Source organism: Apostichopus japonicus, chromosome 22 (genome assembly GCF_037975245.1).
Source record: "Apostichopus japonicus isolate 1M-3 chromosome 22, ASM3797524v1, whole genome shotgun sequence".
Classification (NCBI taxonomy): Eukaryota; Metazoa; Echinodermata; class Holothuroidea; order Aspidochirotida; family Stichopodidae; genus Apostichopus; species Apostichopus japonicus.
Genome location: NC_092582.1, coordinates 4,868,478 through 4,896,260, shown reverse-complemented (window position 1 = coordinate 4,896,260; position 27,783 = coordinate 4,868,478). Strand labels below are relative to the sequence as shown.

The 27,783-nt window shown below is 37.1% G+C and overlaps 1 protein-coding gene across 7 annotated transcripts in view; it reads right to left on the bottom strand.

The window, feature by feature from the left end:
- Window positions 1-1,937: 1,937 nt before the first annotated feature.
- Window positions 1,938-27,783, bottom strand: part of LOC139963388 (discoidin domain-containing receptor 2-like) — a 61,765-nt gene continuing 35,919 nt past the window's right edge. For 5 of the 7 annotated variants that reach the window (XM_071964089.1, XM_071964092.1, XM_071964094.1 and 2 more), the window contains 8 exons: window positions 26,912-26,980; window positions 23,325-23,459; window positions 22,712-23,041; window positions 21,061-21,308; window positions 18,408-18,541; window positions 14,206-14,424; window positions 12,906-13,140; window positions 1,938-12,138 (listed from right to left, as the gene is read on the bottom strand). In XM_071964089.1, the coding sequence (XP_071820190.1) occupies window positions 11,833-12,138; window positions 12,906-13,140; window positions 14,206-14,424; window positions 18,408-18,541; window positions 21,061-21,308; window positions 22,712-23,041; window positions 23,325-23,459; window positions 26,912-26,980 (1,676 nt within the window). In that variant the 3' untranslated portion in view covers window positions 1,938-11,832. The remainder of the gene's footprint in view (window positions 12,139-12,905; window positions 13,141-14,205; window positions 14,425-18,407; window positions 18,542-21,060; window positions 21,309-22,711; window positions 23,042-23,324; window positions 23,460-26,911; window positions 26,981-27,783) is intronic. The other 2 variants (XR_011791577.1, XM_071964095.1) reach the window with 2 other exon arrangements.

The following is a 27,783-nucleotide window of genomic DNA, read 5'->3' as shown; positions in this document are numbered from 1 at the left end:
TACAGCGCTGTGCACAGATCGTATTACAAGGATCAGGTTTGATCATCTACAATATTAAATTATAAGATGAAATCAGCCAAAAAAATCAAATGTAACTTGATGTAAATTATCACCATCATAGTGGTGCATTCCAACAGCCTTGTTTGTATTACTAAAGCATCACACCAGACTATCTATGACATTATATTTAGGATGCTGCCTGAATACAGTTCAGGTGTGCCTCCTTGATATAGAATATTATCAGAGTGGTGCATTCCAACAGCCTTGTTTGTGTTACTACAGCATCACACCTGACTATCTATGACATTATGTTTAGGATGCTGCCTGCATACAGTTCAGGTGTGCCTCCTTGATATAGAACATAACCAGAGTGGTGCATTCCAACAGCCTTCTTTTTATTACTACAACAACAGACCTGATTATCAATACTATGGACTTAAGATGAGGGCTGTCAGGGCACCCCCCCCCCTCACCTGGTGTATATCAAACTAACACCACACTGGCATATCCCAACAGCCTTGCTCTCTATTGCTGTAATTGATCCATCATCTTCATCTATAATGTAAGCCTTGAGTTCTATTTTTATTTTCATTTCAACTTTCTTTTATCCTGTAAAAGGGTTAACATATGCTTGCATGAATAAATGATATGAGCACAAACTATTAACAATTATTTTGTCTTTAACATCTTTTCTTCTTTTGTCTGTGTTTTTACAATGACACAAATTTCTCTTCCTACTTCTACCACAGAGGTAAATGTTCTTGGCATGAGCAGCATGCAGACACCATCCTTACACAATCCTCACCTCCCCCCCCCCTCCCACCACAATCACAAGGAAAGGGGATGGAGGCTTGGAAACTCTGAAGAGATAAATGCTTTCCAGAACTGCACCCCTTCCATCTTCATCCGTTGTTAAAGTCTCAATACGTGTTTGCTGATGGATTTCGGAAAACAAACTTCCGATGCAGATTCAATGTTTCTTATTCTAAATGCACTCTGACAGGGTGGGTTTAATTGAGAAAAGCTGTCACAATCGAAATAGAGAAATTTATTTTCTGTTGCCTTTATGGCGCAAACGATTTACCGTAAAATCACTGCGACCGCCCATATGGGCATGTTTTTATATAAGGAGTTTATGCACCAATAATGAATAATCACACTTTTTGGGAGATTCCAGTTCAAATTAAGATTCAAAATACTTTCATTTTGAAAAGTCAGATATAATGACAAAACATAGATGATGAAGTAGCACAGCACTAACAATAACAACAACAAGAAAAAAACCTTGAAAACAATACCAACTTGAGTGAATTTTTGTACAAAGTTGTTGCGGGAAAGAAATGCATTATGACAAGAATGTATGAAATTAACATTAAAGATGAATCTAAATGGTTTACAATACAACAGAGAGTTTCATCAATCTTGCAGAATACTGTTAAAGCATTCTATTTTATTCCTCTCTCCCCAAACTTTTGATTTCTATGTTTGCAATATAAATCAGGGGTTAATCAACGGTCTAGCGTGCGTTACTCACAGGATTAATGCACGATCGGGGGATAATGTAAGCGATGCACAAAGGCAGAGCCCGAGTGCATCCAGCGATAGCATTAACACCCGGAGTGCATTAATCATGTGAGTAACGCACGCTAGACCGTTGATTAACCCCGTTCATTCATACACTACCATTTGTGTGGGGGAAAAATCATGAAACAAAACATTTTTGGTTACATATAAACAAAGATTTATTTAAGTGATGCCCCGTCATTTTACCATGCGTTACTCACAGGATTAACCACGGTCAGCTGACCTGAATGGACCAATAGGATTTAGGAATCTTTACTAAGTATGAATGAATGTTAAATCAACACCACATCAATTTTTTTTTTAAAAAGCTACTGCATGAGTTCTGAATGTTAACACAGACACCAGACAGTCTCTATGAACCAACATCATACTGCCATTTCAAAAAATATTTCTGTTTATCGTTAGCATTATTTAATTGTTTTTTTTCTAATTACAACTTTGCACATAACTATCTGCCACTCTGATTTGCCCTTCTTGTCAATTATTGAGTAAGAATAATATTTAGATGTTTTACTTCCAGTAAAAATTGTTCACCAATATCATCGAACCCAAGGTGTAGAGCAACCTTCTTTAAAACTAGAAGGCATTCCTTTTAAAGGTTCATATTTCGTTATGTCACATGTGAACTATCACCCATTAATAAATTTGATGAGGTTGTTACATAACGTCACAATTCCCGCTCAAGTAATAATAAAATAAAACGCACACATTCAATCACAAGATTATTAAAAACAATACAAAGCTTAAAAATACAACAATTTACAATTTTTCATATATTTTGCAAGGTTAAATGAATAAAGCAAACAGTAGCACAGAGTGCACGAATACAGACCAGCTGTAACAAATCAAACTTTAAAACCAACAATAACAAATTAAGCAATAGATCTTGTTTCCCCCTCCAAGATTACATACATCATGAATTAGTACTGGAAATTAATCAAGCTAAAACTTATCAAATTTCTTCAATTCACACCCATACTTTAGAAGAGGTACAGTTACTACTTACAAGGTATGATAACTTATTTATAACTTTTCACATTGTTGATGGGTGGGAGGGGGGGGTCTCTGCCAAGCCAAAGACACTCAGAGAGAATAAGGGTTGTGGATTGGAAGAGGTGGGGATGTTATTTCACAGAAATTGGAAATCTCTCCAATGGCATTAACAAGCTAACTGGAGCTATGCATAGGACAGGGATATCTTCTCTATGTTCATTCTCAAGTCAGGGCAATTTACTCTCTCTGCCACATGTCCAAGGCACTGTCCCCAACTTGTTGATAATATCAACTCATTCCCCGTTCACCTTCCATTCCTTGCTGCTTACTGTTGATTAATAACCCATCAATTCCTCATGTGCTCCTTTAATTTCTGCTGAAAGGCCTAAACTTGTCCAACCTTCCAATGATTTCATTTAAGAAATTAAACACTGTTCTTCTTTCCTCCTATCCAGTTATCCACGATCCAAGATTTACAACAGTTTGTTGTAACTTCCCCGATGCCACCATTGTCTTCGATAACATTGGGAGGTATTACATAGTTATACCATTACATAGTAATACGATTACAAAGTAATACATAGTAATACATAGTTGTATAGTATACATAGTTATACTATTACATAGTAATACATAGTTATACTATTACAGAGTATTACATAGTTATCAGAGGTAAGGGAGGGTACCTGACAAATATCAGCACTTGTCTCACGGTAACACAAAGATTGTACATTATAAGAGATAACAAATTAAATTAGTTTAAACAACAATCTGTGGGTTAATGAAGACTTACCAAGGTTTTTACAACAAATGAATTAACTTTTCCCTTCTTTGAAGGGCTGAGTATTTAAAACAACATGCATTTTAATGACACACATATACTCACACACACACACAATAGTTCATTATTTTACACAATACACTACCAAAACATATGTGTATCTCTATGTTAGTACTGTATTAATAGTAAAAGAAAATAGTTACAACTTATTGGTCTAGTAGATGAACATAATTTTCACTTATAATTTTAACTGCAGTCCTGGTTCAACCACTAGAACTGTCTTTTTTTTTCTTTCTCGGTCCCTGGAAGCCAGCTTTCAGCTAACAGCATCTTTGCACAATAAGTAGTAGAGCTGCACCAATTAATTCTATTGGTTGACTTAATGATTTTATTTGCTCTTTAAGTATTACAAAATATGACCTATGACCTCTTTTAACCATCTGCTTAGGGAATAGTTGTATTATTTAATAGAGTTAAAAGCAGTTAAGAGGAAAGCTAAAAACACTGCATTTACACTGTTAATACTGTCAATGAAGTCTCTAGATATAGTACTATAGATTTGCTTGAAGTATTTGTGTCAACACTGTTAATCACACTAACAGTCAGCCTGCACATGTGTTTCTTAATAAAGATGAAAACATGAGTTGATCAACTTGGGTCGCATTTGGCTTCAAAGTTTGTCGTAATGTGACTGCATTTTCAAGCTGGTTCCATAAGTAGTGCAAAAGTTAACCTGTTAACATATCTTAATAGTGGTCCCACAATACCACAAACCGCGCTATGGAGTCACACGTACAAAACAATATGAAGTCTGCACTGCCAACACTTAAGAACATAATTTCAAAGATTTCAACGTAGTCATCTGCCGATAACCAATCAGAGATCAGCACAGCTCAGGAAGATTTGCCCACATTTACTTACATAACAGTGACCATTTGTCAAGCTATAATAATATCTATAAAACATGTTATGGCTTTGTACCAGTTTGTACAGTCATCACATTAAGCACAGTATATTGTACCTGTAGCATCATGGCAAATTAAATATGGTAGGAGGGTGAGGTAAGGGGAGGGGAAGGGAGGGGGAGGAGAGGGGCAGTTACTGCTCCCATGACCAAGCAGTGCTACAAGTCTAGCCTCACCTGTAATCACCTGCTTCTTTAATCATCAGGTGAAGCAACAGATATTTATTTTATTTTTTATGTATTTTACATTTTTAGTCACACAATAGTGGCAGTCAAATGAACCAATCCAACCTTGCACACATTTTCTCATGAAATTAAATAATAAGACAAACTAAACTAGTTACATTTAGGTCGCTGTCTTTATTTACAAGATAATTAACTGAAAGTATTACCTCATCTCTTGGTGGATTTATCGTACTGTTAAGATAACATCGTAAGGCTAGTACAATACGGATGGTTAACGATGCTAGCATTCACCTCTGCGGACACCATCGGAAATAACCAGTACTTTTTCCAAACAATTTTATTTACATTTGTCCAATACATTGGGCAGCACTGGGTGCATTGTATCCATATTACAGATACAAAAAACCTCACATAAAACCAGAAACTTTCAAATTTGTTCAAGTTAAAAACGATAAAACCCCCCAAAAAATACTGTTTATTTCAATTTCTTTAAAGATAGGATGAAAATGAGCAATAGGAAACTATTAGATATGGATGATATCAATAATATTGGAGAGCTATTTTTACCTAAATGAATATTTTTAAACCATTTCTTTAGATTTTCCTTTTCCATTTTATACAAAATCCTTGTTTTTCTACCATTTTTCTTTCCTCCTTTTTTTTCCAAGAGAGACTGAGATATGCTCACAGTTTGACACTGAACACATTTTTCCAAACACCATTTCTAACATTTTTACTGTCTGATTTGTTTGTATTACTACAGCATCACACCAGACTATCTATGACATTATATTTAGGATGCTGCCTGCGTACAGTTCAGGTGTGCCTCCTTGATATAGAATATTACCAGAAGTGGTGCATTCCAACAGCCTTCTTTTTATTACTACAACAACAGACCTGATTATCAATACTATGGACTTAAGATGAGGGCTGTCAGGGCACCCCCCCCCCCCACCTGATGTATATCAAACTAACACCACACTGGCATATCCCAACAGCCTTGCTCTCTATTGCTGTAATTGATCCATCATCTTCATCTATAATGTAAGCCTTGAGTTCTATTTTTATTTTCATTTCAACTTTCTTTTATCCTGTAAAAGGGTTAACATATGCTTGCATGAATAAATGATATGAGCACAAACTATTAACAATTATTTTGTCTTTAACATCTTTTTTCCTTTTGTCTGTGTTTTTACACTGACACAAGTTTTTTTTTCCTACTTTTACCACAGAGGTAAATGTTCTTGGCATGAGCAGCATGCAGACACCATCCTTACCCAATCCTCACCCCCCCTCCCACCACAATCACGAGGGAAGGAGGGGGTGGCGGCTTGGAAACTCTGAACAGCAAAATTCTTTCCAGAACTGCACCCCTTTTTCCACCTTTATCCGTTGTTAAAGTCTCAATACGTGTTTGCTGTTGGATTTCGGAAAACAAACTTCCGAAGCAGATTCAATGTTTCTTATTCTAAATGCACTCTGACCAGGTGGGTTAAATGGAGAAAAGCTGTCGCAATCGAAAGAAAGAAATATATTTTCTGTTGCCTTTATGGCGCGAACGATTTACCGTAAAATCACTGCGACCGCCCATATGGGCATGTTTCTTTACAATAAGTTTATGCACCAATAATGAATAATCACACTTTTTGGGAGACTACAGTTCAAATTAAGATTCAAAATACTTTCATTTTGAAAAGTCAGATATGACAAAAATAAGGATGAAGTAGCACAGCACTAACAATAACAACAACAAAACCTTGAAAACAATACCAACTTGAATGAATTTTTGTACAAAGTTGTTGCGGGAAAGATATGCATTGTGACAAGAATGTAAGAAATTAACATTAAAGATGAATCTAAATGGTTTACAATACAACAGAGAGTTTCATCAATCTTGCAGAATACTATTAAAAGCATTCTTTTTTATTCCTCTCTCCCCAAACTTTTGATTTCTATGTTTGCAATATAAATAAGAGGTTAATCAACGGTCTAGCGTGCGTTACTCACAGGATTAATGCACGATTGGGGGATAATGCAAGCGATGCACGAAGGCGGAGCCCGAGTGCATCCAGCGATAGCATTAACACCCGGAGTGCATAAATCATGTGAGTAACGCACGCTAGACCGTTGATTAACCCCGTTCATTCATACACTACCATTTGTGTGGGGGAAAAATCATGAAACAAAACATTTTTTGTTGCATATAACCAAAGATTTATTAAAGTGATGCCCCGTAATTTTACCGTGCGTTACTCACAGGATTAACCACGGTCAGCTGACCTGAATGGACCAAATAGGATTTAGGAATCTTTACTAAGTATGAATGAATGTTAAATCAACACCACATCAATTTTTTTTTTTAAAAAGCTACTGCATGAGTTCTGAATGTTAACACAGACACCAGACTGTCTCTATGAACCAACATCACACCGCCATTTCAAAAAATATTTCTGTTTATCGTTAGCATTATTTAATTGTTTTTTTTCTAATTACAACTTTGTACATAACTATCTGCCACTCTGGTTTGCCTTTCTTGTCAATTATTGAGTAAAACTAAAATTTAGATGTTTTACCTCCAGCAAAAATGTTCACCGATATCATCGAACCCAAGGTTTAGAGCCTCCTTTCAAACTAGAAGGCATTCCTTGTAAATGTTCATATTTCGTTACGTCACATGTGAACTATCACCATTTAATCATTTTGATGATGAGGTTGTTACATAACGTCACAGTAACGCTCAAGTAATAATAAAATAAAACGCACACATTCAATCACAAGATTATTAAAAACAATACAAAGCTTAAAAATACAACAATTTACAATTTTTCATATATTTTGCAAGGTTAAATGAATAAAGCAAACAGTAGCACCGAGTGCACGAATACAGACCAGCTGTAACAAATCAAACTGAGAAACTTAAAAAGTAACAATAACAAATTAAGCAATAGATCTTGTTTCCCCCTCCAAGATTACATACATCATGAATTTTTACTGGAATTTAATCAAGCTAAGACTGATCAAATTTCTTCAAAATTCACACCCTTACTTACCGTTACTACTACCGTTACTACTTACAAGGTATGATAACTTATTTATAACTCTCACATGATGGATGGGTGGGGGAGGAAAGGGGGGCATCTCTGCCAAGCCAAAGACACTCAGAGGGAATAAGGGTAGTGGATTGGCAGAGGTGGGGATGTTATTTTACAGAAATTGGAAATCTCTCCAATGGCATTAACAAGCTAACTGGAGCTATGCATAGGACAGGGATATCTTCTCTATGTTCATTCTCAAGTCAGCGCAATGTACTCTTTCTGCCACATGTGCAACGCACTGTCCCCAAATGTTGATTATATCAACTCATTCCCCTTTAACCTTCCATTCCTTGCAGATTACTGTAAATTAATAACCCATCAATTCCTCATGTGCTCCTTTGACTTCTGCTGAAAGGCCTAAACTTGTCCAACTGTCCACACTTGTTTCATTTAAGAAATTAAAAACCCTTCTTCTTTCCTTGTATCCAGTTATCCATTTAAGATTTACAACGGTTTGTTGTAACTTCCCCGATGCCACCATTGTCTTCAATAACAATGGGAGGTATTACATAGTTATACCATTACATAGTAATACGATTACAAAGTAATACATAGTAATACATAGGTATATTATTACAAAGTAATACATATTTATACTATTACATATTAATACATAGTTATACTATTACATAATATTACATAGTTTCATCAGAGGTATGGGAGGGTACCAGACAAATATCAGCACTTGTCTCACGGTAAAAATGAAGATTGTACATAATAACAGATAACAAATTAAATTAGTATTAAACAACAATCTGTGGGTTAATGAAGACTTACCAAGGTTTTTACAACAAATGAATTAACTTTTCCCTTCTTTGAAGGGCTGAGCATTTTAAAACAACATGCATCTTAATGACACACATATACTCACACACACACACAATACTTTATTATTTTACACAATACACTACCAAAACATATGTGTATCTCTATGTTAGTACTGTATTAATCAGGGATGAGACTGAGCCGGGGAAAAAAAATCTGAAATTTATCGATCGCCGTCCTGGGGGAGGGGTTTAAGAGGAGGGGGTGTCCCCCTCCCCTTTAGAATTTTTTTGTCAGGTAAGGAGGGCTTAAATGCAAAATGGTGGACTCTAGATGGAATCTATCACATCACGTAACTCGCCAAAAAAGTGTGGAATTTCTGCTTGTATAATTTATCCATTAGCTTTTTTGAACCAAAAAATGGCTTTTTTGCTTGCTTTGTGCTACTTGATTCCACCACTGGTCAAATTTGGTGTTCCTTCCCTTCACAGTCCAGCATGTTCGGCAAAAAAAAAAAAAATCAAAAAAAAAATCAAAAAAAAATAAATAATAAAAAACGCGAATTACGAGAAAAAACGCGAAAATGAAAAAAAAAATAATCTGAAATCCGCGTTTCCGCGGAAGAGTCTCATGCCTGATTAATAGTAAAAGAAAATAGTTACACTTTAATGGTCTAGTAGATGACATTAATTTTCACCTATAATTTTAACTGCAGTCCTGGTTCAACCGCAAGAACTGTTGCCTTTTTCTTTCTCGGTCCCTGGGAAGCCAGCTTTAAGCTAACAGCATCTTTGCTCAATAATAAGTTGAGCTGCACCAGTTAATTCAATTGGTCGGCTTAATGATTTTATTTGCTCTTTAAGTATTACAAAATATGACCTATGACCTCTTTCAACCATCTGCTTAGGGAACAGTTGTATTATTTTAATAGAGTTAAAAGCAGTTAAGAGGATAACTAGAAACACTGCATTTACACTGTAAATACTGTCACCCAAGTCTCTTGCTATAGTACTACAGTAGTATTATAGATTTGCTTGAAGTATTTGTTAATACTGTTAAATCACACTACAAGTCAGCCTGCACATGTGTTTCTTAATAAAGATGAACAAACGAGTCAATCAGTAAGTATTAGTTCTTGTAAGTATTACAAAATGTGACCTATGACCTCTTTTAACCATCTGCTTAGGGAATAGTTGAACTTTTTTAATAGAGTTAAAGGGATTACTAGAAACACTGCATTTACACTGTAAATACTGTCACTAAAGTCTCTAGCTATAGTATTATAGATTTGCTTGAAGTATTTGTTAATACTGTTAAAACACAATACCAGTCAGCCTGCACATGTGTTTTTTAATAAAGATGAACAAATGAGTCAATCAACTTGGATCACTTTTGGCTTCAAAAATTGTCGTAATGTGACTGCATTTTCCAGCTGGTTCTCCAAAGTAATGCAATAGTTAACTTGTTAACGTATCTTAATAGTGGTCCCACAAACCGCGCTATGGAGTCACAAGTACAAAACAATATAAAGTCTGCACTGCCAACACTTCAGAACATAATTTCAAAGATTTCAACGTAGTCATCTGCCGATAACCAATCAGAGAGCAGCACTGCTCAGGAAGATTTGCCCACATTTACCTGCATAACAGTGACCATTTGTCAAGCTATAATAATATCTATAACACATTTTATGGCTTTGTACCAGTTTGTACAGACATCACCTTAAGCACAGTGGATTGTACCTGTAGCATCATGGCAAATTAAATATGGTGGGAGGGGGAGGTAAGGGGAGGGGAGGGGAGGGGAGGGGAGGGGAGGGGGAGAGAAGGGGAGTTACTGCTCCCATGACCAAGCAGTGCTACAAGTCTAGCCCCACCTGTAATCACCTGCTTCTTTAATCATCAGGTAAAGCAACAGATATTTATTTTATTTTTTATATATTTTACATTTTTAAGTCACATAATATTGGCAGTCAAATGAACCAATTCAAACTTGCACACATTTTCTCATGAAATTAAATAATAAGACAAACTAAACTAGTTACATTTAGGTCGCTGTCTTTATTTACAAGATAATTAACGGAAAGTATTACCTCATCTCTCGGTGGATTTATCGTACTGTTAAGATAACATCGTAAGGCTAGTACAATACGGACGGTTAACGATGCTAGCATTCACCTCTGCGGACACCATCGGAAATAACCAGTACTTTTTCCAAACAATTTTATTTACATTTGTCCAATACATTGGGCAGCACTGGGTGCATAGTATCCATATTACAGATACACAAAAAACTCACATAAAACCAGAAACATTCAAATTTGTTCAAGTTAAAAACGATAAAACCCCCCAAAAAATACTGTTTATTTCAATTTCTTTAAAGATAGGATGAAAATGAGCAATAGGAAACTATTAGATATGGATGATATCCATAATATTGGAGAGCTATTTTTACCTAAATGAATATTTTTAAACCATTTCTTTAGATTTTCCTTTTCCATTTTATACAAAATCCCTATTTTTCTTCCATTTTTCTTTCTTTTTTTCCATGAGAGACTGAGATATGCTTACAGTTTGACACTGAACAAATTTCCAAACACCGTTTCTAACAGATGAGAAAAATGTCTTTTTTCTGAATTATACAAATCACTTAATTTTCATACATTAGTCAGAATATTTATGTTTTACTTACACTACTGTTTCTTGCTTTTCGGCTTAACCCAAAGTCTTACATTTTTGAGAGAAAACATTTTCATTAATTTTTTTCATACCACAGAGCACGATTTGATTTTCACGTCAGTTTTACTTCATCATAGACTCTTTTCAAAGAATTGGACCACAGTCAAGAATTAATTTAAAATAATGACAGAACCGTGACGATTTCTTTGCGTTTTATACTGGCAAAATGGAAAACACTGAAAATAGACTGCACAAATATAAAGCGGCATATCTATTCCTCACTGTTCTTTAATGCTTTTAGAGCAAAAAGCAACTTTCAATTCCAGTGGAAAAACATGAAAAAATGTCTAACGCCTTACCAATATGATACATTATTTTACTTTTCTCAAAAACCAATTTTTTTTCTTCCTTTTTTGCAAAAGAAATACTTTAGACGATTGACATTAACAGAGAGTATGCAGCATTTTACTTACATTTTGTTTTGTTCTTATACTCTGTAGTTTACTAAACTGTTTTGTGACCAAAACTTGAAATGCTATTTCACATAAAGAACGGCAAGGTGTTGATTAACTCGCAGCCATAAAAAGTATCCTACAGCCATTTTTTTTTTCGTATTGATTTCACGTAGAGAAGACATAAGATCTTGACTGCAAATTCCATGCATCACGTGTGATTCTACACAGTGCTGGAAGAATGACAAATTGTGAATGTAAAAAATTGTTTCTTTCATACAAAAATAAAATTGTTGTTAAAAAAACTGTCCAGATCAACTTTTGGGCCCTTCTCTCACGCCACAGATGGTGGCTGGTAGCCGATATTTCTTGCTTTCAAAAACGTGTGCAGGAATTCAAACAGGGGTCTCTCGGCCGGTTCTCGTCTCCAACACTTCTTCATCAACTCGAATATGTCGTTGGGACATCGGTCGGGCTTCGACAGGAGGACGGGTTTACCGTTTCTCTCGTAGAACTGCCCGGTGTTCTCGATGACCGCCTCATCCGTGAGTTGGGCGTATGGCTGATCTTTGCAAAGGGACATGATCTCCCACAGGGTGACTCCAAAGGCCCAGACATCAGTCTTGCAGGTAAATTTACCCTGGGGAAAAGAAGTGATTAGATTGGTCAGGTCGTTAACCGTAGACTGTCTTTTTGCTGTATCTAGGGCATCATAAGGACCCTCGAGTGTAACTAGGATATGAACAACCTACGCGATGAAAAGCTGATGCCACTTCTCACCCTCTGCTGCCCACCCACCCCACCCCCTCTCCCACTACAATTCTCTCTAATCTTTTGTCACCATCAAATTATGAAACACAAATACTTAAATCTAATATTGTGGTCTAATCACTCTCAAGGACTCTGTTAAGTCAAATACAGACCGATGCAAGGAATTGCCATCTACATAGATTAACCAGTCATGCATATTCAGTAGATTCAAAGTATCACTCACTGGTATCCTTACAATCACAAGTTAGGCTTTTCTTGTGCTGATATATCCTATAGAAAAGTGCATGTCCATGAACAAAAGAAGACACTTCCTACACATTTATAATTCACAAAGCACGTACATTTTCTTTGGATATTTTCCTAGCGAGGGGTGTGGATAACTGGGTGTTCCTACCACCCACATGGGACAAATATTTCTATACTGTAGTGTCATGTCCTGATTCAGAGCACTCCTATTGTCAGAACGAGCAGTATGAATATCATGTTTCTATCAGATCAAGGTTAGGAACTGTTTGTACTGTCAATACCAGTGCTTTGAAGCATGATATTTGGAGTACAGTTTAGAGAGGTATTAGCATTAGGAAATTGTCCCAACTGGCTGGTTCCTGGCTCATAGATATTCACACTATAACTTACCATAAGAATACTCTCCCATGCCATCCAACGGATCGGGAGGACAGCTCTGCCCTCTATTCTGTAATAGTTCGCAGAATACAGGTTTCGGCTCATGCCAAAGTCAGCGATCCGGATGGTGTAGGATTTCCCGACAAGGCAGTTCCGTGTGGCAAGGTCCCGATGTACAAAGTTCTTCGAGGCTAAGAATTTCATTCCCGAGGCAATCTGAGCAGCCATGTATATCAATGCACCTGGGCTGTAGAAGGGCAAACACATCAAAGTTGAATTTAGTGTTTCTGTACAGACAACTCTATAGTACAGAATCAGCCATGACACATTTCTTTATTATCAATTTACTTACCATCATCGACTTCAATTTACTTCATATGGCTTAAAAGTTGCATCAGACAAGGGATGTGGAAAATATTTATTGAAATGTGTGGGATTTTTTTTTATCTTCAAAAATCAACCAATACAATGTCCTTTCAGAAGTTAAAAGGATCTTTGATGGGCTAGTGGTGTAATATCTTACAAACAAACATGGCTACTGGTGGTTTGAATTAGTCACATGACCCAGAGGCTCGGTCAAATGACGACAGAGCACTAAACTAGCTTCTTGTGATGCAGTCAGGTTACACACTTAAAGCAATAAAGGTTTTTTTTACCATCATGGTGCAATCCACCACCTTCCAACTTGGAGCCATAAATCCAAACTGTCATAAATCATTTATCTGGATAACCACCTCACAAGAAGCAGACTTTTTGTTATATCTATAAGGCTTGTTGCTTTCCCAACATGCTTAGCATAGCAAACTAACTAGATCTGTCAGGCAGAACATACATAATGGATGATATGGTCATCTCTGTTGCATTGAATCCAAAAAGAAAATGGAACAAGTGGGAACCATTAACATGCAAAGGATGGGGGGTGGGGGGAATTCTGCATTCCCTCTGATTGATTTAGGTCGGGGCATGAATCTTTACAGGAGGACATCATGGGTCGTGGAGTCGCCAAATTCCTCCCTGACTTAATTTTAAACAATCATCTGACCAAACATATTTACCACACCCCCTCCCAACTGGACAATGTAAGTGGGGGGGGTGAGGGTGGAGCATCCATGCCACGACCCTCCTCCCTTTTTGCACACGCAACTGGTGGAACCATCTATACATCTCATATCTATGTTATTCGCTCCTTAGCATTTGAAGAAAACAAAATTCAAAACTTTAAAAAAACCACCAAACCTAGTATAAGATGCAAATTAAGGGTATGAAGAACAGAACTTGGTGGCGCTATTCTGATATGTCACTAAATTATCACCTGACAGATTTATAACTTGTCGCCCCCCGGAGGTTGCTGGAGTTGACGTTACTATTCCAGTCGCATTCGCTCTCGTAGAGAAACTGATTCAGGTCTCCATTCTCCATGTACTCCACCACCATGCAGTAGGGTTCGTCGTCCGTGCAAGCCGCGAGGAGTTTGACGATGTTCGGATCTTTTAGTTGCGACATTATCTTCATTTCCTTCATGAAGTCTGACCTGCAAACGTAAGGAAAATGAAAGCAGATTGGGATTTTGTTATCATATACATGTAACATCCTGAGAAAAATTGTTCACAAAATGTGAGAGTGTTTATTAAGCTAAGATATGTTTTTGTACTCAAAACAATGACGGGCTGACTGCGGTTTCCTTTGTGCACTGGTTTCACATGTCACTGCTTTCCTTTGAACTTTGCGATCTGACTTTCAATGAGACCTTTGAGGCATTTTTTTTTAGTTACAAAGAAACAGGCATTCAAGAAGCTAATTTAAGCCCCCTGCCCCCCCCCCCACCATGAACAAATTTTGGCATCAAATTAGGTGCATCTTCAGAAAAGTATTTTAGAAACTTTTTAGGATATATGTAGCATCTTGGGCACGGTAAGTTAATCATTAAAACATGTTAGTGTATTGACACATTCTTTCAATTCTTGAGAGTTTCTAAGTGAGGTATTCTGGGTACCCCTTTCCCCAATCCATAACCACCCTACCAAACCTGACCCCCCAGCAATCCTTCCACTACAAGCTACTATATTCCATCCCAGCTGGTTTATCATTAAGTCACAGCTTAGTATAAGTGATGCACCTTGCATGCATAGCTAGAGTCCACCCTACTCACCCTCTGTTCCTCCACCCTTTTCCCATTCTCCCCTCCCTTCCCCCATTCCCCCCCCCAAATCCCCCCCCTTTGTCTATTGTCTGTTTATCCTGTGGTTGACTGTATACTGTACACTGTCTACTAGTACTGACCTCTCCTCCTTGCAGTATTAAATCAACTTGTCTCTGCAGAAACAAACCACTCTTGGCTGGACAGATTGGTGTCTTTATCTGGTTTCCTAGAATTTTTCCCAATTCAGACAGTTCCAGACAGAAAATAATGTTATAAATCAATCTGGAACCCTTATCACCATATCAAATCCATACAACTTCCAAATAGCTAGCAACAAGTGGCAATCAGGTCAAAGAGGAGAGCCAATTCTAAGAAACATTCTTCATCCATCCATCCATCCCCCTAAAGGAGCCTTTAATCTCTAAAACCACAGGAATGCCACTATACTTCTAACCACAATATAACTGATTTCAAAAACAGAATTACAAGGCTTACCAACAGTTGAGGCTACACTAATTTTTGACATGGTAAGTGATAAGGTATTGTATGTAGGGGTAAATAGCTCTTAATATTTGTACTTCAAATTCTCCCCCCCCCCAAACCTCCCCTCCCGCTCCCCATATCTTCAGAGAAGATAAAGTCCAAATGATCAGTCATCTTGTTTATCCTCTTCTTTCAATTTCATTTAACTGGGCTCAAACTGGAAAGAATTACTCCCTCGTCCTTGGCCCCCCCTTCACCAATAGCCTCCAAGAGGCCACAATATCAAAATCTGAGAAAGTTCATCACCAATCAATGTCCCATCAGTTGTATTTTTAGCTGGTGAATTTTTCTTTAAAACTAACTTTTTGAGTCCAATAACATAGGAAGTGTTTACTGGAGGTGGTCTCCTTTTTATATCTAATTTTGTTTTGAATATCAATCTGTAAAGTTTAACATAGCTATGATACTCTGAATTTGATGATCTTCAAGATGATCATCATGAGGATTATAATCATCATCATCTTGATCATTATCATCATCATCATTGTCAGCATCATCGTGCCTTACAATCATAAGTTCCCCGGTTCGAGTCACTCCCAGATTAATGTATGTCGTCCAGTTACAGAGTTGTTGACAATTGACAATTCATAATCATGGACGTTAAATGTGAATCTAAGCGACTGACTTCGGTCAACTTGCGGCTTTGATAAGCCTCATTGGCTTCTTCGTGAGTTCCTGCTTACAGGAGGATCTAAAATACATACATCATGATCATCGCCATCATCATCATGATCATGATCTCAGCTTCTTCCACAACTTATTTATTATTGTTCAATGTTGATCCACATTCTTCTAGCAACACTATCACAAAAACAACAACGACGACAACGACAAACCAATATTCTCATAAACTTCCTATCAACAACAGACATCCTTAAGAAGATCAATTCCCAAACCCATCTCGGCCATCTGTACCTAACAAATTTGTCAAGCATTGAGGACACCTCATGCTACAGTAATACAGCATCAGACCTGAACAGGTCAAATGTACTATTTGAACTATTTGTATTTTCTCTGTTGTCACACATGTATGTGGTATCTGTATTATTAAGGCTGTGTGTAAAGACTAGATAACCCCGGCCAGCCAGCCATCCTGATTGATGAGCTTTCGGTTATTTATCGGGAAATATCTCCAGCAATTGAAAGTGCAAATGAAATGTCATGTGGACTGATAAATGTCACGCTGAATAGACGTCTAGATTAATGTATCCACATATCAAAGTTTGGTGCCTACGGTTTTATGAGGATCACTGACTTCTCCCAGTCAAAAAAGAACCGATGAATAGTCCTCAGAAAGGAGGACGCACTTCCTGTAGCTTACAATCAAGATACAGAAAGATAATCCTAAATAGTTCTCAAAATTCTTAGAAGTTCTTTAAACCCACTCCTTGGGAGATGAAACCAAAGTCTTCAAGGTATTACAGAGAAGAACAAGACCTGTCACAGACCAACGTAGAATATTTACGAGCTCTAAATTCCAAGTACAACCCTCACTGGCAAAATGTGCTTTAAATCAAATTCCGACCATCATATTTTTTTTTTATTACTATTCTTTTACTTTAATATACAACCTGTTGTGAAGGCAGGCAGTTTTTAATACCCACAAAGGAATCCCACTAGTATTAATAGACAAGTATCACAGGGGACTATATATATTCAAACATGAAATAGTTTCAGACATGCCTCAAACAGTCTGTTCTCTTTATGAGATTGAAATTCTGTAATATTGCATTTCCCTGGTGACCACTAAAGTAAAAAGTTTATTGCTCCCTTAAGAAAACTCTTTGACTATTTCACAACTCAGAGATTAGTAATGTAATTGTAATCTCAAGTTCAAGTTTGCTCAGTGGTTTCTGCAAATCGTAGACAGTCGGCTGTAGGAAATGACAAATGGACAGATTTTGAAAGAGCAAATTGTAACCAGAAACACGGCATTTGCACAGCAAATACTATTACTGAAGCCTCATAGTATTTGGATAGATTTGCTAACAGTACTTGTGTCACACCAATAACCAGTAAATCTTTCCCCGATCGGTTGCTACCAGTTTTGGGTCGCATTTGTGCATATAGCTCGGTAGTTAGTTGTGTTCAAATTTAGTTTGACTGTAATGTGATGTTCTAAATTCAGGTAATATGAAACCTATCCTGTTATTAACATGCCAACAAGAATAATGTGCTGATATAATAATAATAATACTGTAAAAACATCAGGGTACTGTTATTCTTATGAATATGAGTCATCCAAACTTTCAATGTTCTATAATATAACAAATATTAATTATACATAAAATGAAGGGGTGGGGGGTTGCCATACTTTTTTTCCACTGTTGACCTCAACTGACCTTGACATTCATGAAAAATACTACAGATCTGTCTACTCACCAAGGGCAAGCTACATACCAAGTTTGAACTTCCTGCAACTTGTACTTCTTGATATCTTATGTGAACAATGTTTTTAGACTTTGACCCATGGTGACCTCAAATAACCTTTGACCAATACCAACAATAATCGCGAAACATTTCTACCTAAGGGGGACCTATACATACCAAATATGATAATGAACCCCAGTTATCCTGCTGAAGTAAGAACGTGTACGAGCAAGTGCCACATGCACTCACACACACATAAAACTTAAAAATCCAAAAATAAGGATATAGTATGACAAATAGTCACATTTCCCCAGACTTGTTCTTTACAGCAACAAGCACCAAATTCAAGAAGGTGTTTGTCCAAAGAACCCACAAGAAAGTGATTTCATTGTGTTCGTATTTCATATATATGAATGGCAAAAGAATCAATCAATCAATCAATAAATAAACAATTAACAAACCTTGCATTCTTACAGGCATCCTTCCGAAGCATCTTGACTGCCACTAGGGTGCCGCCGCCATGCTGCGAGGGCGTTTCTAGATTCATGTTGTTAGGGAGGTATTCCTCTAAATGTCTGGCTTCACACAAATGAACCTGTAGGCAAAAATAATTGACTCAAATAGTAACAATTTCTGACTTTGGGATTCAGTTTTGCTTTAAATTGACAAGATAGATTTCATTTGTACATTCATTCCTTGTTATAACAGTTAAACAACATGTACACAATTTGTTGTGTACATGTTTCTTGAATTGAACCTACAGTAACCAATTTGCCTAGCAAAGTGACAGTCAAAAATCTGATAACTTTTTCCAAAAATCTGATAACTGTTTCCAAAAATCTGATAACTTTTTCCAAAAATCTGATAACTTTTTCCAAAAATCTGATAACTTTTTCCAAAAATCTGATAACTTTTTCAGGGTTTCACGCATTGAAAGTGCACTTGTTGCATGGTACGTAGTAACATGGCCCCAGTTACAGTACCCAGGTAACAGTGCCTAACCATTTTAAATTCCTGATATATGGCCAAATACAATATACTGCAGTAAAAACCTAGCAATTGCTAATTACAGGGAAAATGGGAAAAACTTTGGGGTATGACGATGATACAAAAGCAGGGTTAATTATCTCACGTCATTAACTCATTATCTTATTAACTCATTATCTCAGGTCATTAAGGTCATCAGGTCATAACCCTGAGCCATTAGTTGCCCCTCCTTCCCTTGATGCGCTCATACTCCTTCCCTTCTATAAGCTACTAAAGTTTAGTTGTCTCTCGGTTCGAGGAGAACGGTATCATTTCTCCTGCCTCTCTGCGATCCATTTTTCCATCATCGCATCTAGCCAATGATATGCGCGTAAAACTAGATAAAACATCGTCGTTAATCTTGGGGAAGGTATTTTTAAATCTCCTTTTTATGAAGGGTGATGAAGAGATGTCTAGAAGGATACATGCTAGGGAGATGCCTTAATAAATGAGGGGCTCTGCAATTACATTCAACACTATATCTTCTGCTGTTACCTTTCACAGGGACAAATTTAGGTGACAAGAAACAGTCCACAGGGGGAATGAGTAACAAACAGCTTAAAGCGGACGGTTCTGCTTCATTTACTCTTTGGGTATCATGATGGATCGGAAAAAAAAGACTGGAGCACAAAATATTGTTTCTGTTTGTTGCCCTGAGTGTCATGACAAATGCTGACACCATGTGAAGGTCACATCCTTCTTTCTCGTTGAGAAATGTTATTGATTATGATCATAACAATAGTAAAGTATTTGTTCAATTAAATCACCAAATTCTTTCTCAGCAAATACAAAAGCCTTTTACCAAATTGCATTGTCTTAAAGACCTTCAGTAATACATGAAATGTTATCTTAAGCTAACGTAATAATATAAAAGTAACGTTCTAAGGATGGTAAAACTGCTCTTTCACGGAATGATTGGTATGTAAGAGGACAGGGTGGGGGGGGGAGGGGCAGGAGCAAGGTTATAAAGAGAACCAACAGGCATATGGATGATATCACTTAAATTGAGTCTTGCATGGATTATTTATTAACACTTCGGTTCATCTCAATGAAGCAAGAGGTGGAGATTGAGGGGAAGGGGGGGGTGCAAGAAGATACCATACTTTTTGTAACAGCATTTTTGGCCACATTTTGTTAAATATATCTCCAACACGGGATGTGTTATAAGACAAATCGGTGATAACTGTTATACCATGTGTACCCTACAATTATTACCTTGTAAGTTGAAACTCCTTCCACAGAAATACACAAGCTGTTAATCATTGTCTGAAATAGGTTTTCTACAAAAAGGTTTTTTTTACATTTTTTTTATCCTTTCATCAGATTCAGTGAAAGACTTTTAATTTCTCATCACAGTAAGATCTTACAATATGTTAGACACAGAGGAAGGTAAAAGCATGTGAAGAGTCATTGTCATAAATAATGAAATACTGTGACATGCCAAATATGGAAACCATGTGATCAATCACATGACCCTGGTGTATAGTATGATGTATAACAGTGAGTCTACATATATATACTCAAAAAGAGTGGTTTACGTTTGGTTGATTCAAACAAATTATTGATGAATGAAGAGATAATCAGTCCAAAAGTGTGAAACGACCTCGTCTTAATACGATTTACAGTAAGTCCGATGATGCTTCTTGAAGATGATGAGAATTGGGTTTATTTATGAGATAACGCTGCTATGAACATAACACAACTGCATAATCCACACAAAACAAGCAGGTCATGGCTCCTCAATAAGTTATGGTGTGCACTGCAATGGAAATGTTGAGCTACTACATATGCAGTGTGAAGTTGTAATATTTATATATGCATGGTAGGGAACGAGTTGTGATCAGAAAGTCACTTGAGAGAAATTCAGAAAAATATAGTTTTCAGACCATAATGGATAATCCTGAGAAAATATTCTTGTAATACGGAGTTTACAAGAAATTAGTGAAATTAGCGAAATTAGCAATTAAGAGAAATTAGCATCAAAACTTTGCCAAAATATGCCATGTGTTTTTCATCATCCCGGCAGGATTTATCCCTGATTATAATTGCATTCTTAAGGTTAGAAGAGAGATCTCATAGTCGACTCACCTCTCCAAACATGCCCTCTCCTAAGAGTTCCAAAAATGTCAGATATTTCCGAGGAAACTCCGAACAGGGTAGATGACTGTTGTTGAGTAACTCCATGCATTGGTTTGGTACGCCATAGATGGTATTACCGGAAACTCCCTGAATATTCAAGAGGTCCGTCTCTGCATAATGCTGTAGTAAGCTCTTGCCCCGAAGGCTGGCGTCCCCTGATATTTCAGGCTCAGCATATAGTCTGTCATATTCCGAAGCTGCAACGGCATCAGAAGTTTACAGAGAAGAAGAAAAAAACACACTTGAGATTTCAAAGCATGAAGAAGCATCTCTGAATTAACTCAGAAGCCTTCAGGGGGTGCTTGTGTCTTTCGGAGTCCTCCTCCCCTCAGACAATAAATTCAATAAACCATTTTAGTATTAAGCAAACATTAAATCCATTATCAATCAAAGTGGAACATGTTAACATTAAGATAGTGTTCTGTATCAAAGGAATTGGTCTTTGACATACTGAAACATTATTGTAACCAATGTCAGAAACAGGCAAAAAGCATAAAAAAAATTATTGATATTAAAATACTGTAAGTAAAAAGAATTTAGTAAAGTTGAGTAATGAATTTATTTCCCCCCCCCCCACAAAACTAGCCTAACATAGATCTGAGTACACAGATATGTAGCCTACACGTTGAAAGCCTATAGTGATACGTATATTATTTTTAAGAAATATTTGTCTCTGATCCTCCAGTACAGATACACTTCATTTGAAATAGTTCATGAATAACACTACCTCATGTGATACCAACTTGAGAATGTCTTTCTAGAAATGACTACAAAATAGTGAAAAAACTCTGATAAATTTTTTCATGTGCTTAAGTTTCAATTTTAGGGTCACACATTTGGTTTGACATAAAGTCAATGTGTCTCCTATATACATGAAGGTGTAATCCTTAGATCTATGCTCCAAATTTTGTTGCGCAAATACTTTTCATAACATAATAAACTATGTGGGAAGGAGCAAAAAGTTTGGACTTCAAATTCATTATTTTCAAATGAAAGTTAACTGGACCAGCTAATGATCTACAATGTTATTGGATTTTATTAATGAATAATATTTGAAGAATTCTTCAAATCAATTAATTAAAGTCACTTCAAAGCAAAGGTTCATGAATGAAAATGGCTGGACAACTAAGTTTAGCACAAAGTTCATTCAGCCAACTCCTAACAAACAACAAAGCAGTCACACAAGGAAAACATAACCCTCTATTGACCTCACGTGAAATGATTATCATACGTAAACAAATTTGTCAGTGATAAAACTGTAAATCATCTAAAATTTCGCTTGCAAAACAGTCAACTACAGGAATTAGTGATTGATTACCAATGAAAGGGTTTTTGCACGATGTTAAAATTTGCACACGCATTTTCGACGACAGCTCACCCTAATCTGACTAATTTAATATGGTACTTTTAACATGGCAGAGAGAGAATACTGGTGATATGAGGAGATAAGGAGGTAACCAGTGAAGTCAATATAACCCACCATGTTTTTGATGACAGCCAACCCAAATTTCCAACCAAATCATGTTACGGGGGGGGGGGGGGGAAGGCAGGGGAGGGGGATGTAATTGCAAAGGGGTTAATTTGTTATATCCTTGCTTACCCAAGTCTTCTTCATTTCCGCTGTCCTCCTGACTAGTATCGATGACATGGTACTCTGGGGTGTCCCCGGGGTGAGTTATCTGGTAGGTGGGGTTGGTCCGGCTCTTGGCTTCACCATCGCAAAGCACACCGTTAGAGCCGCCGTTGGTCACCATCATGTTTTGGGCGTTCCTGCCACCGTTGTACCAGATGGATGGCACCCTCCTCTTTAAACTCTTGTACTTCCTGCGATACACCACAAAGGACAACGCAAAGATGACCACGAGTCCTAGCAGAATTCCTAGCACGATGGCGATGATTGCAAACTGACCAGTAAAAAAGTTATGTATACCTGCAAATAATAGGAGGAAGCATATCATCGTTAAGTTTCCTTGTAAATTGGAATTTTTTTTTCATTTATTACCTTGGTACGTGCCGGAGTAGTATGTACATTATAACCCTTACATGAGGAAGACACAAAATACATTATTAATACATTTTCTACCTTTACTTAATAAGGTCCCAAGCCTTCCTGGAACTTTTGCTTAACAACTATATGTAGCACATTTTCATCTACTTCTATGACTATATTTGCAGTGGAAAACTAAAACAGACGAAATCCAAATCAGGATTACCTTCGTCGACATCCTCGGGACCCTTCGCCGGTCCAGGGGGGCTGGTTGTATCCCCTGGCCTTCCCATCGGTGGTAAGTAGGCAGTGGAAGGGTCATCGGTGGCATATTCTCCTTCGGGTACCTCGTCGGCCGGTGCTGTTAATATGGTACGACGGAGAGACAAGAATTTCATGAAATTAATGGTTCAAATCAAATTCGAGGAGATATGGGTGAGAATATTTAACGATATATAGATATTGTCAGGCCCATAAAAGTATTCATGGGCGATATGTTTTGCCGCATGCGATTTCACAATGCACAGTGGGAAATCTCAAGAATCACAGTCATAACCAGACGTCAAGTTTTAATAAAGCGGGAAGCTTCGTCGATTTCAGGCCTAAATTAAAAGGTATGATTTTTGACCAAGCTATGAACCTGCTAATCAAAGAGTTCGTTCATCGGCCAATGCACCCCATCCCATCTCCTTTCGTTACGCCATTGTTACATTGTTCGAAGAGACGAAATATTATCCAGGACTTATGACTTCCAAAAATCTAGACCAGACCCCCAGCTGTGAAGTAGGTCTGTAGACCACAAATTTCATACCAGGTATCCCATGAAAACCAAAACCTACTTATACAGCAGACAGCCTAGTTTGGTTCCTAAGAAAGTACATGGAAGTAATATTCAGGGTGTTGTCAACTACTCTTTATCCTTCCAGATCGACATGAATGAAACAGTTGCAAGTGAGGGGGAACAGGGGAGAGGGAGGCCAGGGGAGAGGAGGATAACCATGTTCTCACCCTTAGTTACTCTTCTCACTACCTCCAGTCTGATAAAGGTCAATTCAAACATGGCATCATGTTTAAACCTAGTTGTATCACACATGATATAAAGAAAACAACTCAGTGTGCTTCTGGTACAATTGTTTTAGATTGTAATCCATGTCCCACCCCTCTTCCGATCCCCATCATTCACAAAGAAAAAGAAAGCAAAACCAGTTCAGTCTATAATATATACTAAACAAACCTACAGTATTATCGGAAGTACATGAGCTATGCCATTAAAGTTGAATGACATATATCTGAATGAACAGATACATTATCAACCTTTTAACAAACTTTCTATATTTTTCTTTGCACCCACACGTTTGGGTCATGCAGAGAGTAACAGGAAATGGAACAAGACAATTTTGGACAAACTACAGCACATGACAAACAAATTCCTTTTTTGAAGTGACAGTCAAAAAGTTGTTGATAATCAAGTGATTTGGTGGAGCACATGTGGTAATGAAGATGATATGAGCATACTATCACATTTTCAGCCACAAAACATTGAAAGACTGCCAAAGTATGAAAATATATGGCACATATTATCACACATGAAAGATGACATTTGAAATGGCCTCCAAAATGCAGTTTCCAGAGACCATCAATTTCAGAATTTAAGGTAAGAATTCTGATGGTGATTTTTTAACCTTGTGCGAAATGTTTCTGGCAAACTATGATAAACCTCACTGAAACTATAATGAGAGCATTATATTTGATAGAGTTTGATATTTAACCTGATTCTAGGATTCAAGGGTAATATAAAAAGGATTTTATTCTGGTTGAAAGTTTATTGCTGCGCAAATTCATTGAAATCTTTCGGCAAAAACCACATCCTCATAGAATTTTGTAATATGAAGAAGTTTGCAAAATTTTGAGTGATTTTGTAAATTATGCATCTGGCAACAGCAGAATGGATGATGTCACTGCAGCTGAAAATGTCTTTGTTTTTTCCTTATTATTTGTCAATCATTTATCCACAAAAGGAGGAGAAAATTCCTTCAAAGAAAGATGTTTTTGTGAAATGAAAATGAAAGTACAGAGAACATTGACAGTCTAAGCAAACATTCCAAATGTATAAAGTTTTATGGACAAATCAACAGGATGATCATCATAGCTTAAAGGGTGTGAAGACTCATGCAAAAAGAAACGTCTAATGCCGGTAATCTGACCTAGTTTCGAATGAGGTGTAACAGAAGTGTTAGACACCACCATCGATCCCAGAAAATACACACACAGCTTGCTACCGTCGGTAATTACAGTCAGTACATACAGCTGCGGTCAATACCCACAGCACAGTGTATAAACGATACAGCGATGGACATCTAAAGCTAACAAGGTATCACGTTTCATTACTGTCTGCATTTTGTAGCGACACAAACAAAACGTCTCTTGCAAGCAACAGAATTTTTAACTTTTTCAGATGGCCGCACGCGGTTTGGGGCGAGTCTTCAATGCCTTTAAATAGACCTTTTTGAAGAGTGTTTGTCCAGACGACACCACAGAGCTCCTAGTGGAGGTGTTGACGGTTATAGGCAGTGAAAATATGTTCATTCAATCAACACTGATATCTCAAGTTAGGAGCAAAGATCTAAAAATGGGGGTTTTCAACTAGCAGTGTGGAACACTTTTCTTTTCCATATAAGTTTACACACTTGTCTGTCACCAGAAAATATTTAGTAGAAAAAAACATGATATGTTGTCTCTCTTCAATTGAAAATTATAAAGGAGCTGAAGGCTGAATGAGGCACATCAGCTGTAATATTTTTACATGGATTCCCTTCTAGCCAGGCAGAAAATACTCTCAGCAAATTTACGAGAAGACAGAACTTTGTTACAAATTATTCCCAAAGTGAGTTTACCGAGTAACCTCGAGGCACAGGAGTGCAAAATAGTAAAAAATACAATTAAAATGCAAATTAATATTTGTTATGAGTTAGGGGTTGGGGTAACAAGAGAACTCTGCAACTAAACTTTTTCACTACATATATATACAAGTATGCTGATTATATCGTAAGGGAAGAATGAAGGTGAATCTTTAGTGTGTGCACCGGTGAACACTCCACATCAACGAACACTACCCATTCGTAAAACCGTCAATGACAGAACCGTTACTGTTGCCCCTGTGCTATCATACACCCACCCTACAAGTACTGGCAGCAAGTAATTTCACTGTTCGCAGTTTTGTGTAACAGACTTGGGATATAAATGTTCGATTCACATGAAAACTCTTTGGTTTCATTACATATGTGTAGCAATTTGGTACAAAGTGAAAAGCCATCTGACTATGCGATACCGATTAATAACTTATTCCCTGATTACGTGATTCATATCATATGTACGTATGGCTAGTTTCAATCTTCTTGTATGCTAAAATCAAGGGTTAAAATAAGTCTCCTTTTTCCAAACCCATTTCAATCTCAAAGTCATTCATCTATATACACACTTGACACACAATTCACGATAGCTAAAGGCATACAAGTCTCGAGGTTACAGCCTATATTACTGGTACTCTTGTTTTATAACATGTTGTTCATATATGATATTCGTACAGAACGGACATCGCTTTAAATCCACCGTCCGCCATCCCACGAGAAAACCCAAATCTAGTGTTCGAACCTTGATCTATGGTCAAAATGATCAAAGTTTTACCCCGTGTCTAAAAATTGATAAGTTTTCGATTGTGTGTCGAATTGTGACTGCCTATAAAAAAAACTAAATTATAAAAAATTCTCATCGATTAACGGGTGATGAACTTTGTAAAAAGTTTTGGTCTCGAACCTGGCAAGACAGGAGGGTCTGTCATGAATGGTGATTCGTCAGGATCTGGGACGTAATTGACTGCAAGCTCTGTGAAGAAGGAGAATGAACACAGACTGTGCTAGAAGCAAGGCATGCAAACAAGCAGAAGGAACAAGAAGCAGAGGAAATTAAGGAATGCCAATGGTTGGAAAGGGTGGACACCCAAAAAAAAAAAAAAAAAAAATTTTAGAAAAATTTTCGGAACAATCCTGTTCTCAAGTAAGAACGACACAGAACCTAGAATTGTAAGCATTTTGAAATTGAGATATATATGGATGTGGATATGTGAAACAAAAGATTTGCCAGTTATCATCAAAACATTTTTGGAATAGATATCTGAGTAAATGGAGACAGCAATTAATTTTGTGCTTGTTGCCATGGTGATTTATGATTGACCAATAAACCGACTGGTTAAGTATAAACTGGATGAATGATAGTCGACAAATGACACTCGATTCAATGATTACTGATGAATTGACAAGCTTTTATAAGCACTCAAAAAAACAATTATTTGAAGACTGAATTGATGAATGAATTTAAATTTGGTAGCGTATCTGCTCCGAAATTCAAAATGATAACAAGTATCTTGTGGAAATGAAACTGTCGATTTGTTGAATTTGACAGGAAACTAAAAAAAAAAACTCGACGGCAATTAGACTGAACCCATCATTATTGAATGCAATGATGATGGATGGTTTGATGCGCACATGGACAGAATATAATTGAAATTTAAAAGGGTACATGAAAATCGTGTGAGGCAGCCATTTTCACGCACTGTTAGAAAATGGAGGGACACAGATCTATCAGATCTCTAGACTCATTGGCATTCCTGGCATCTACGGGGAAAGTGT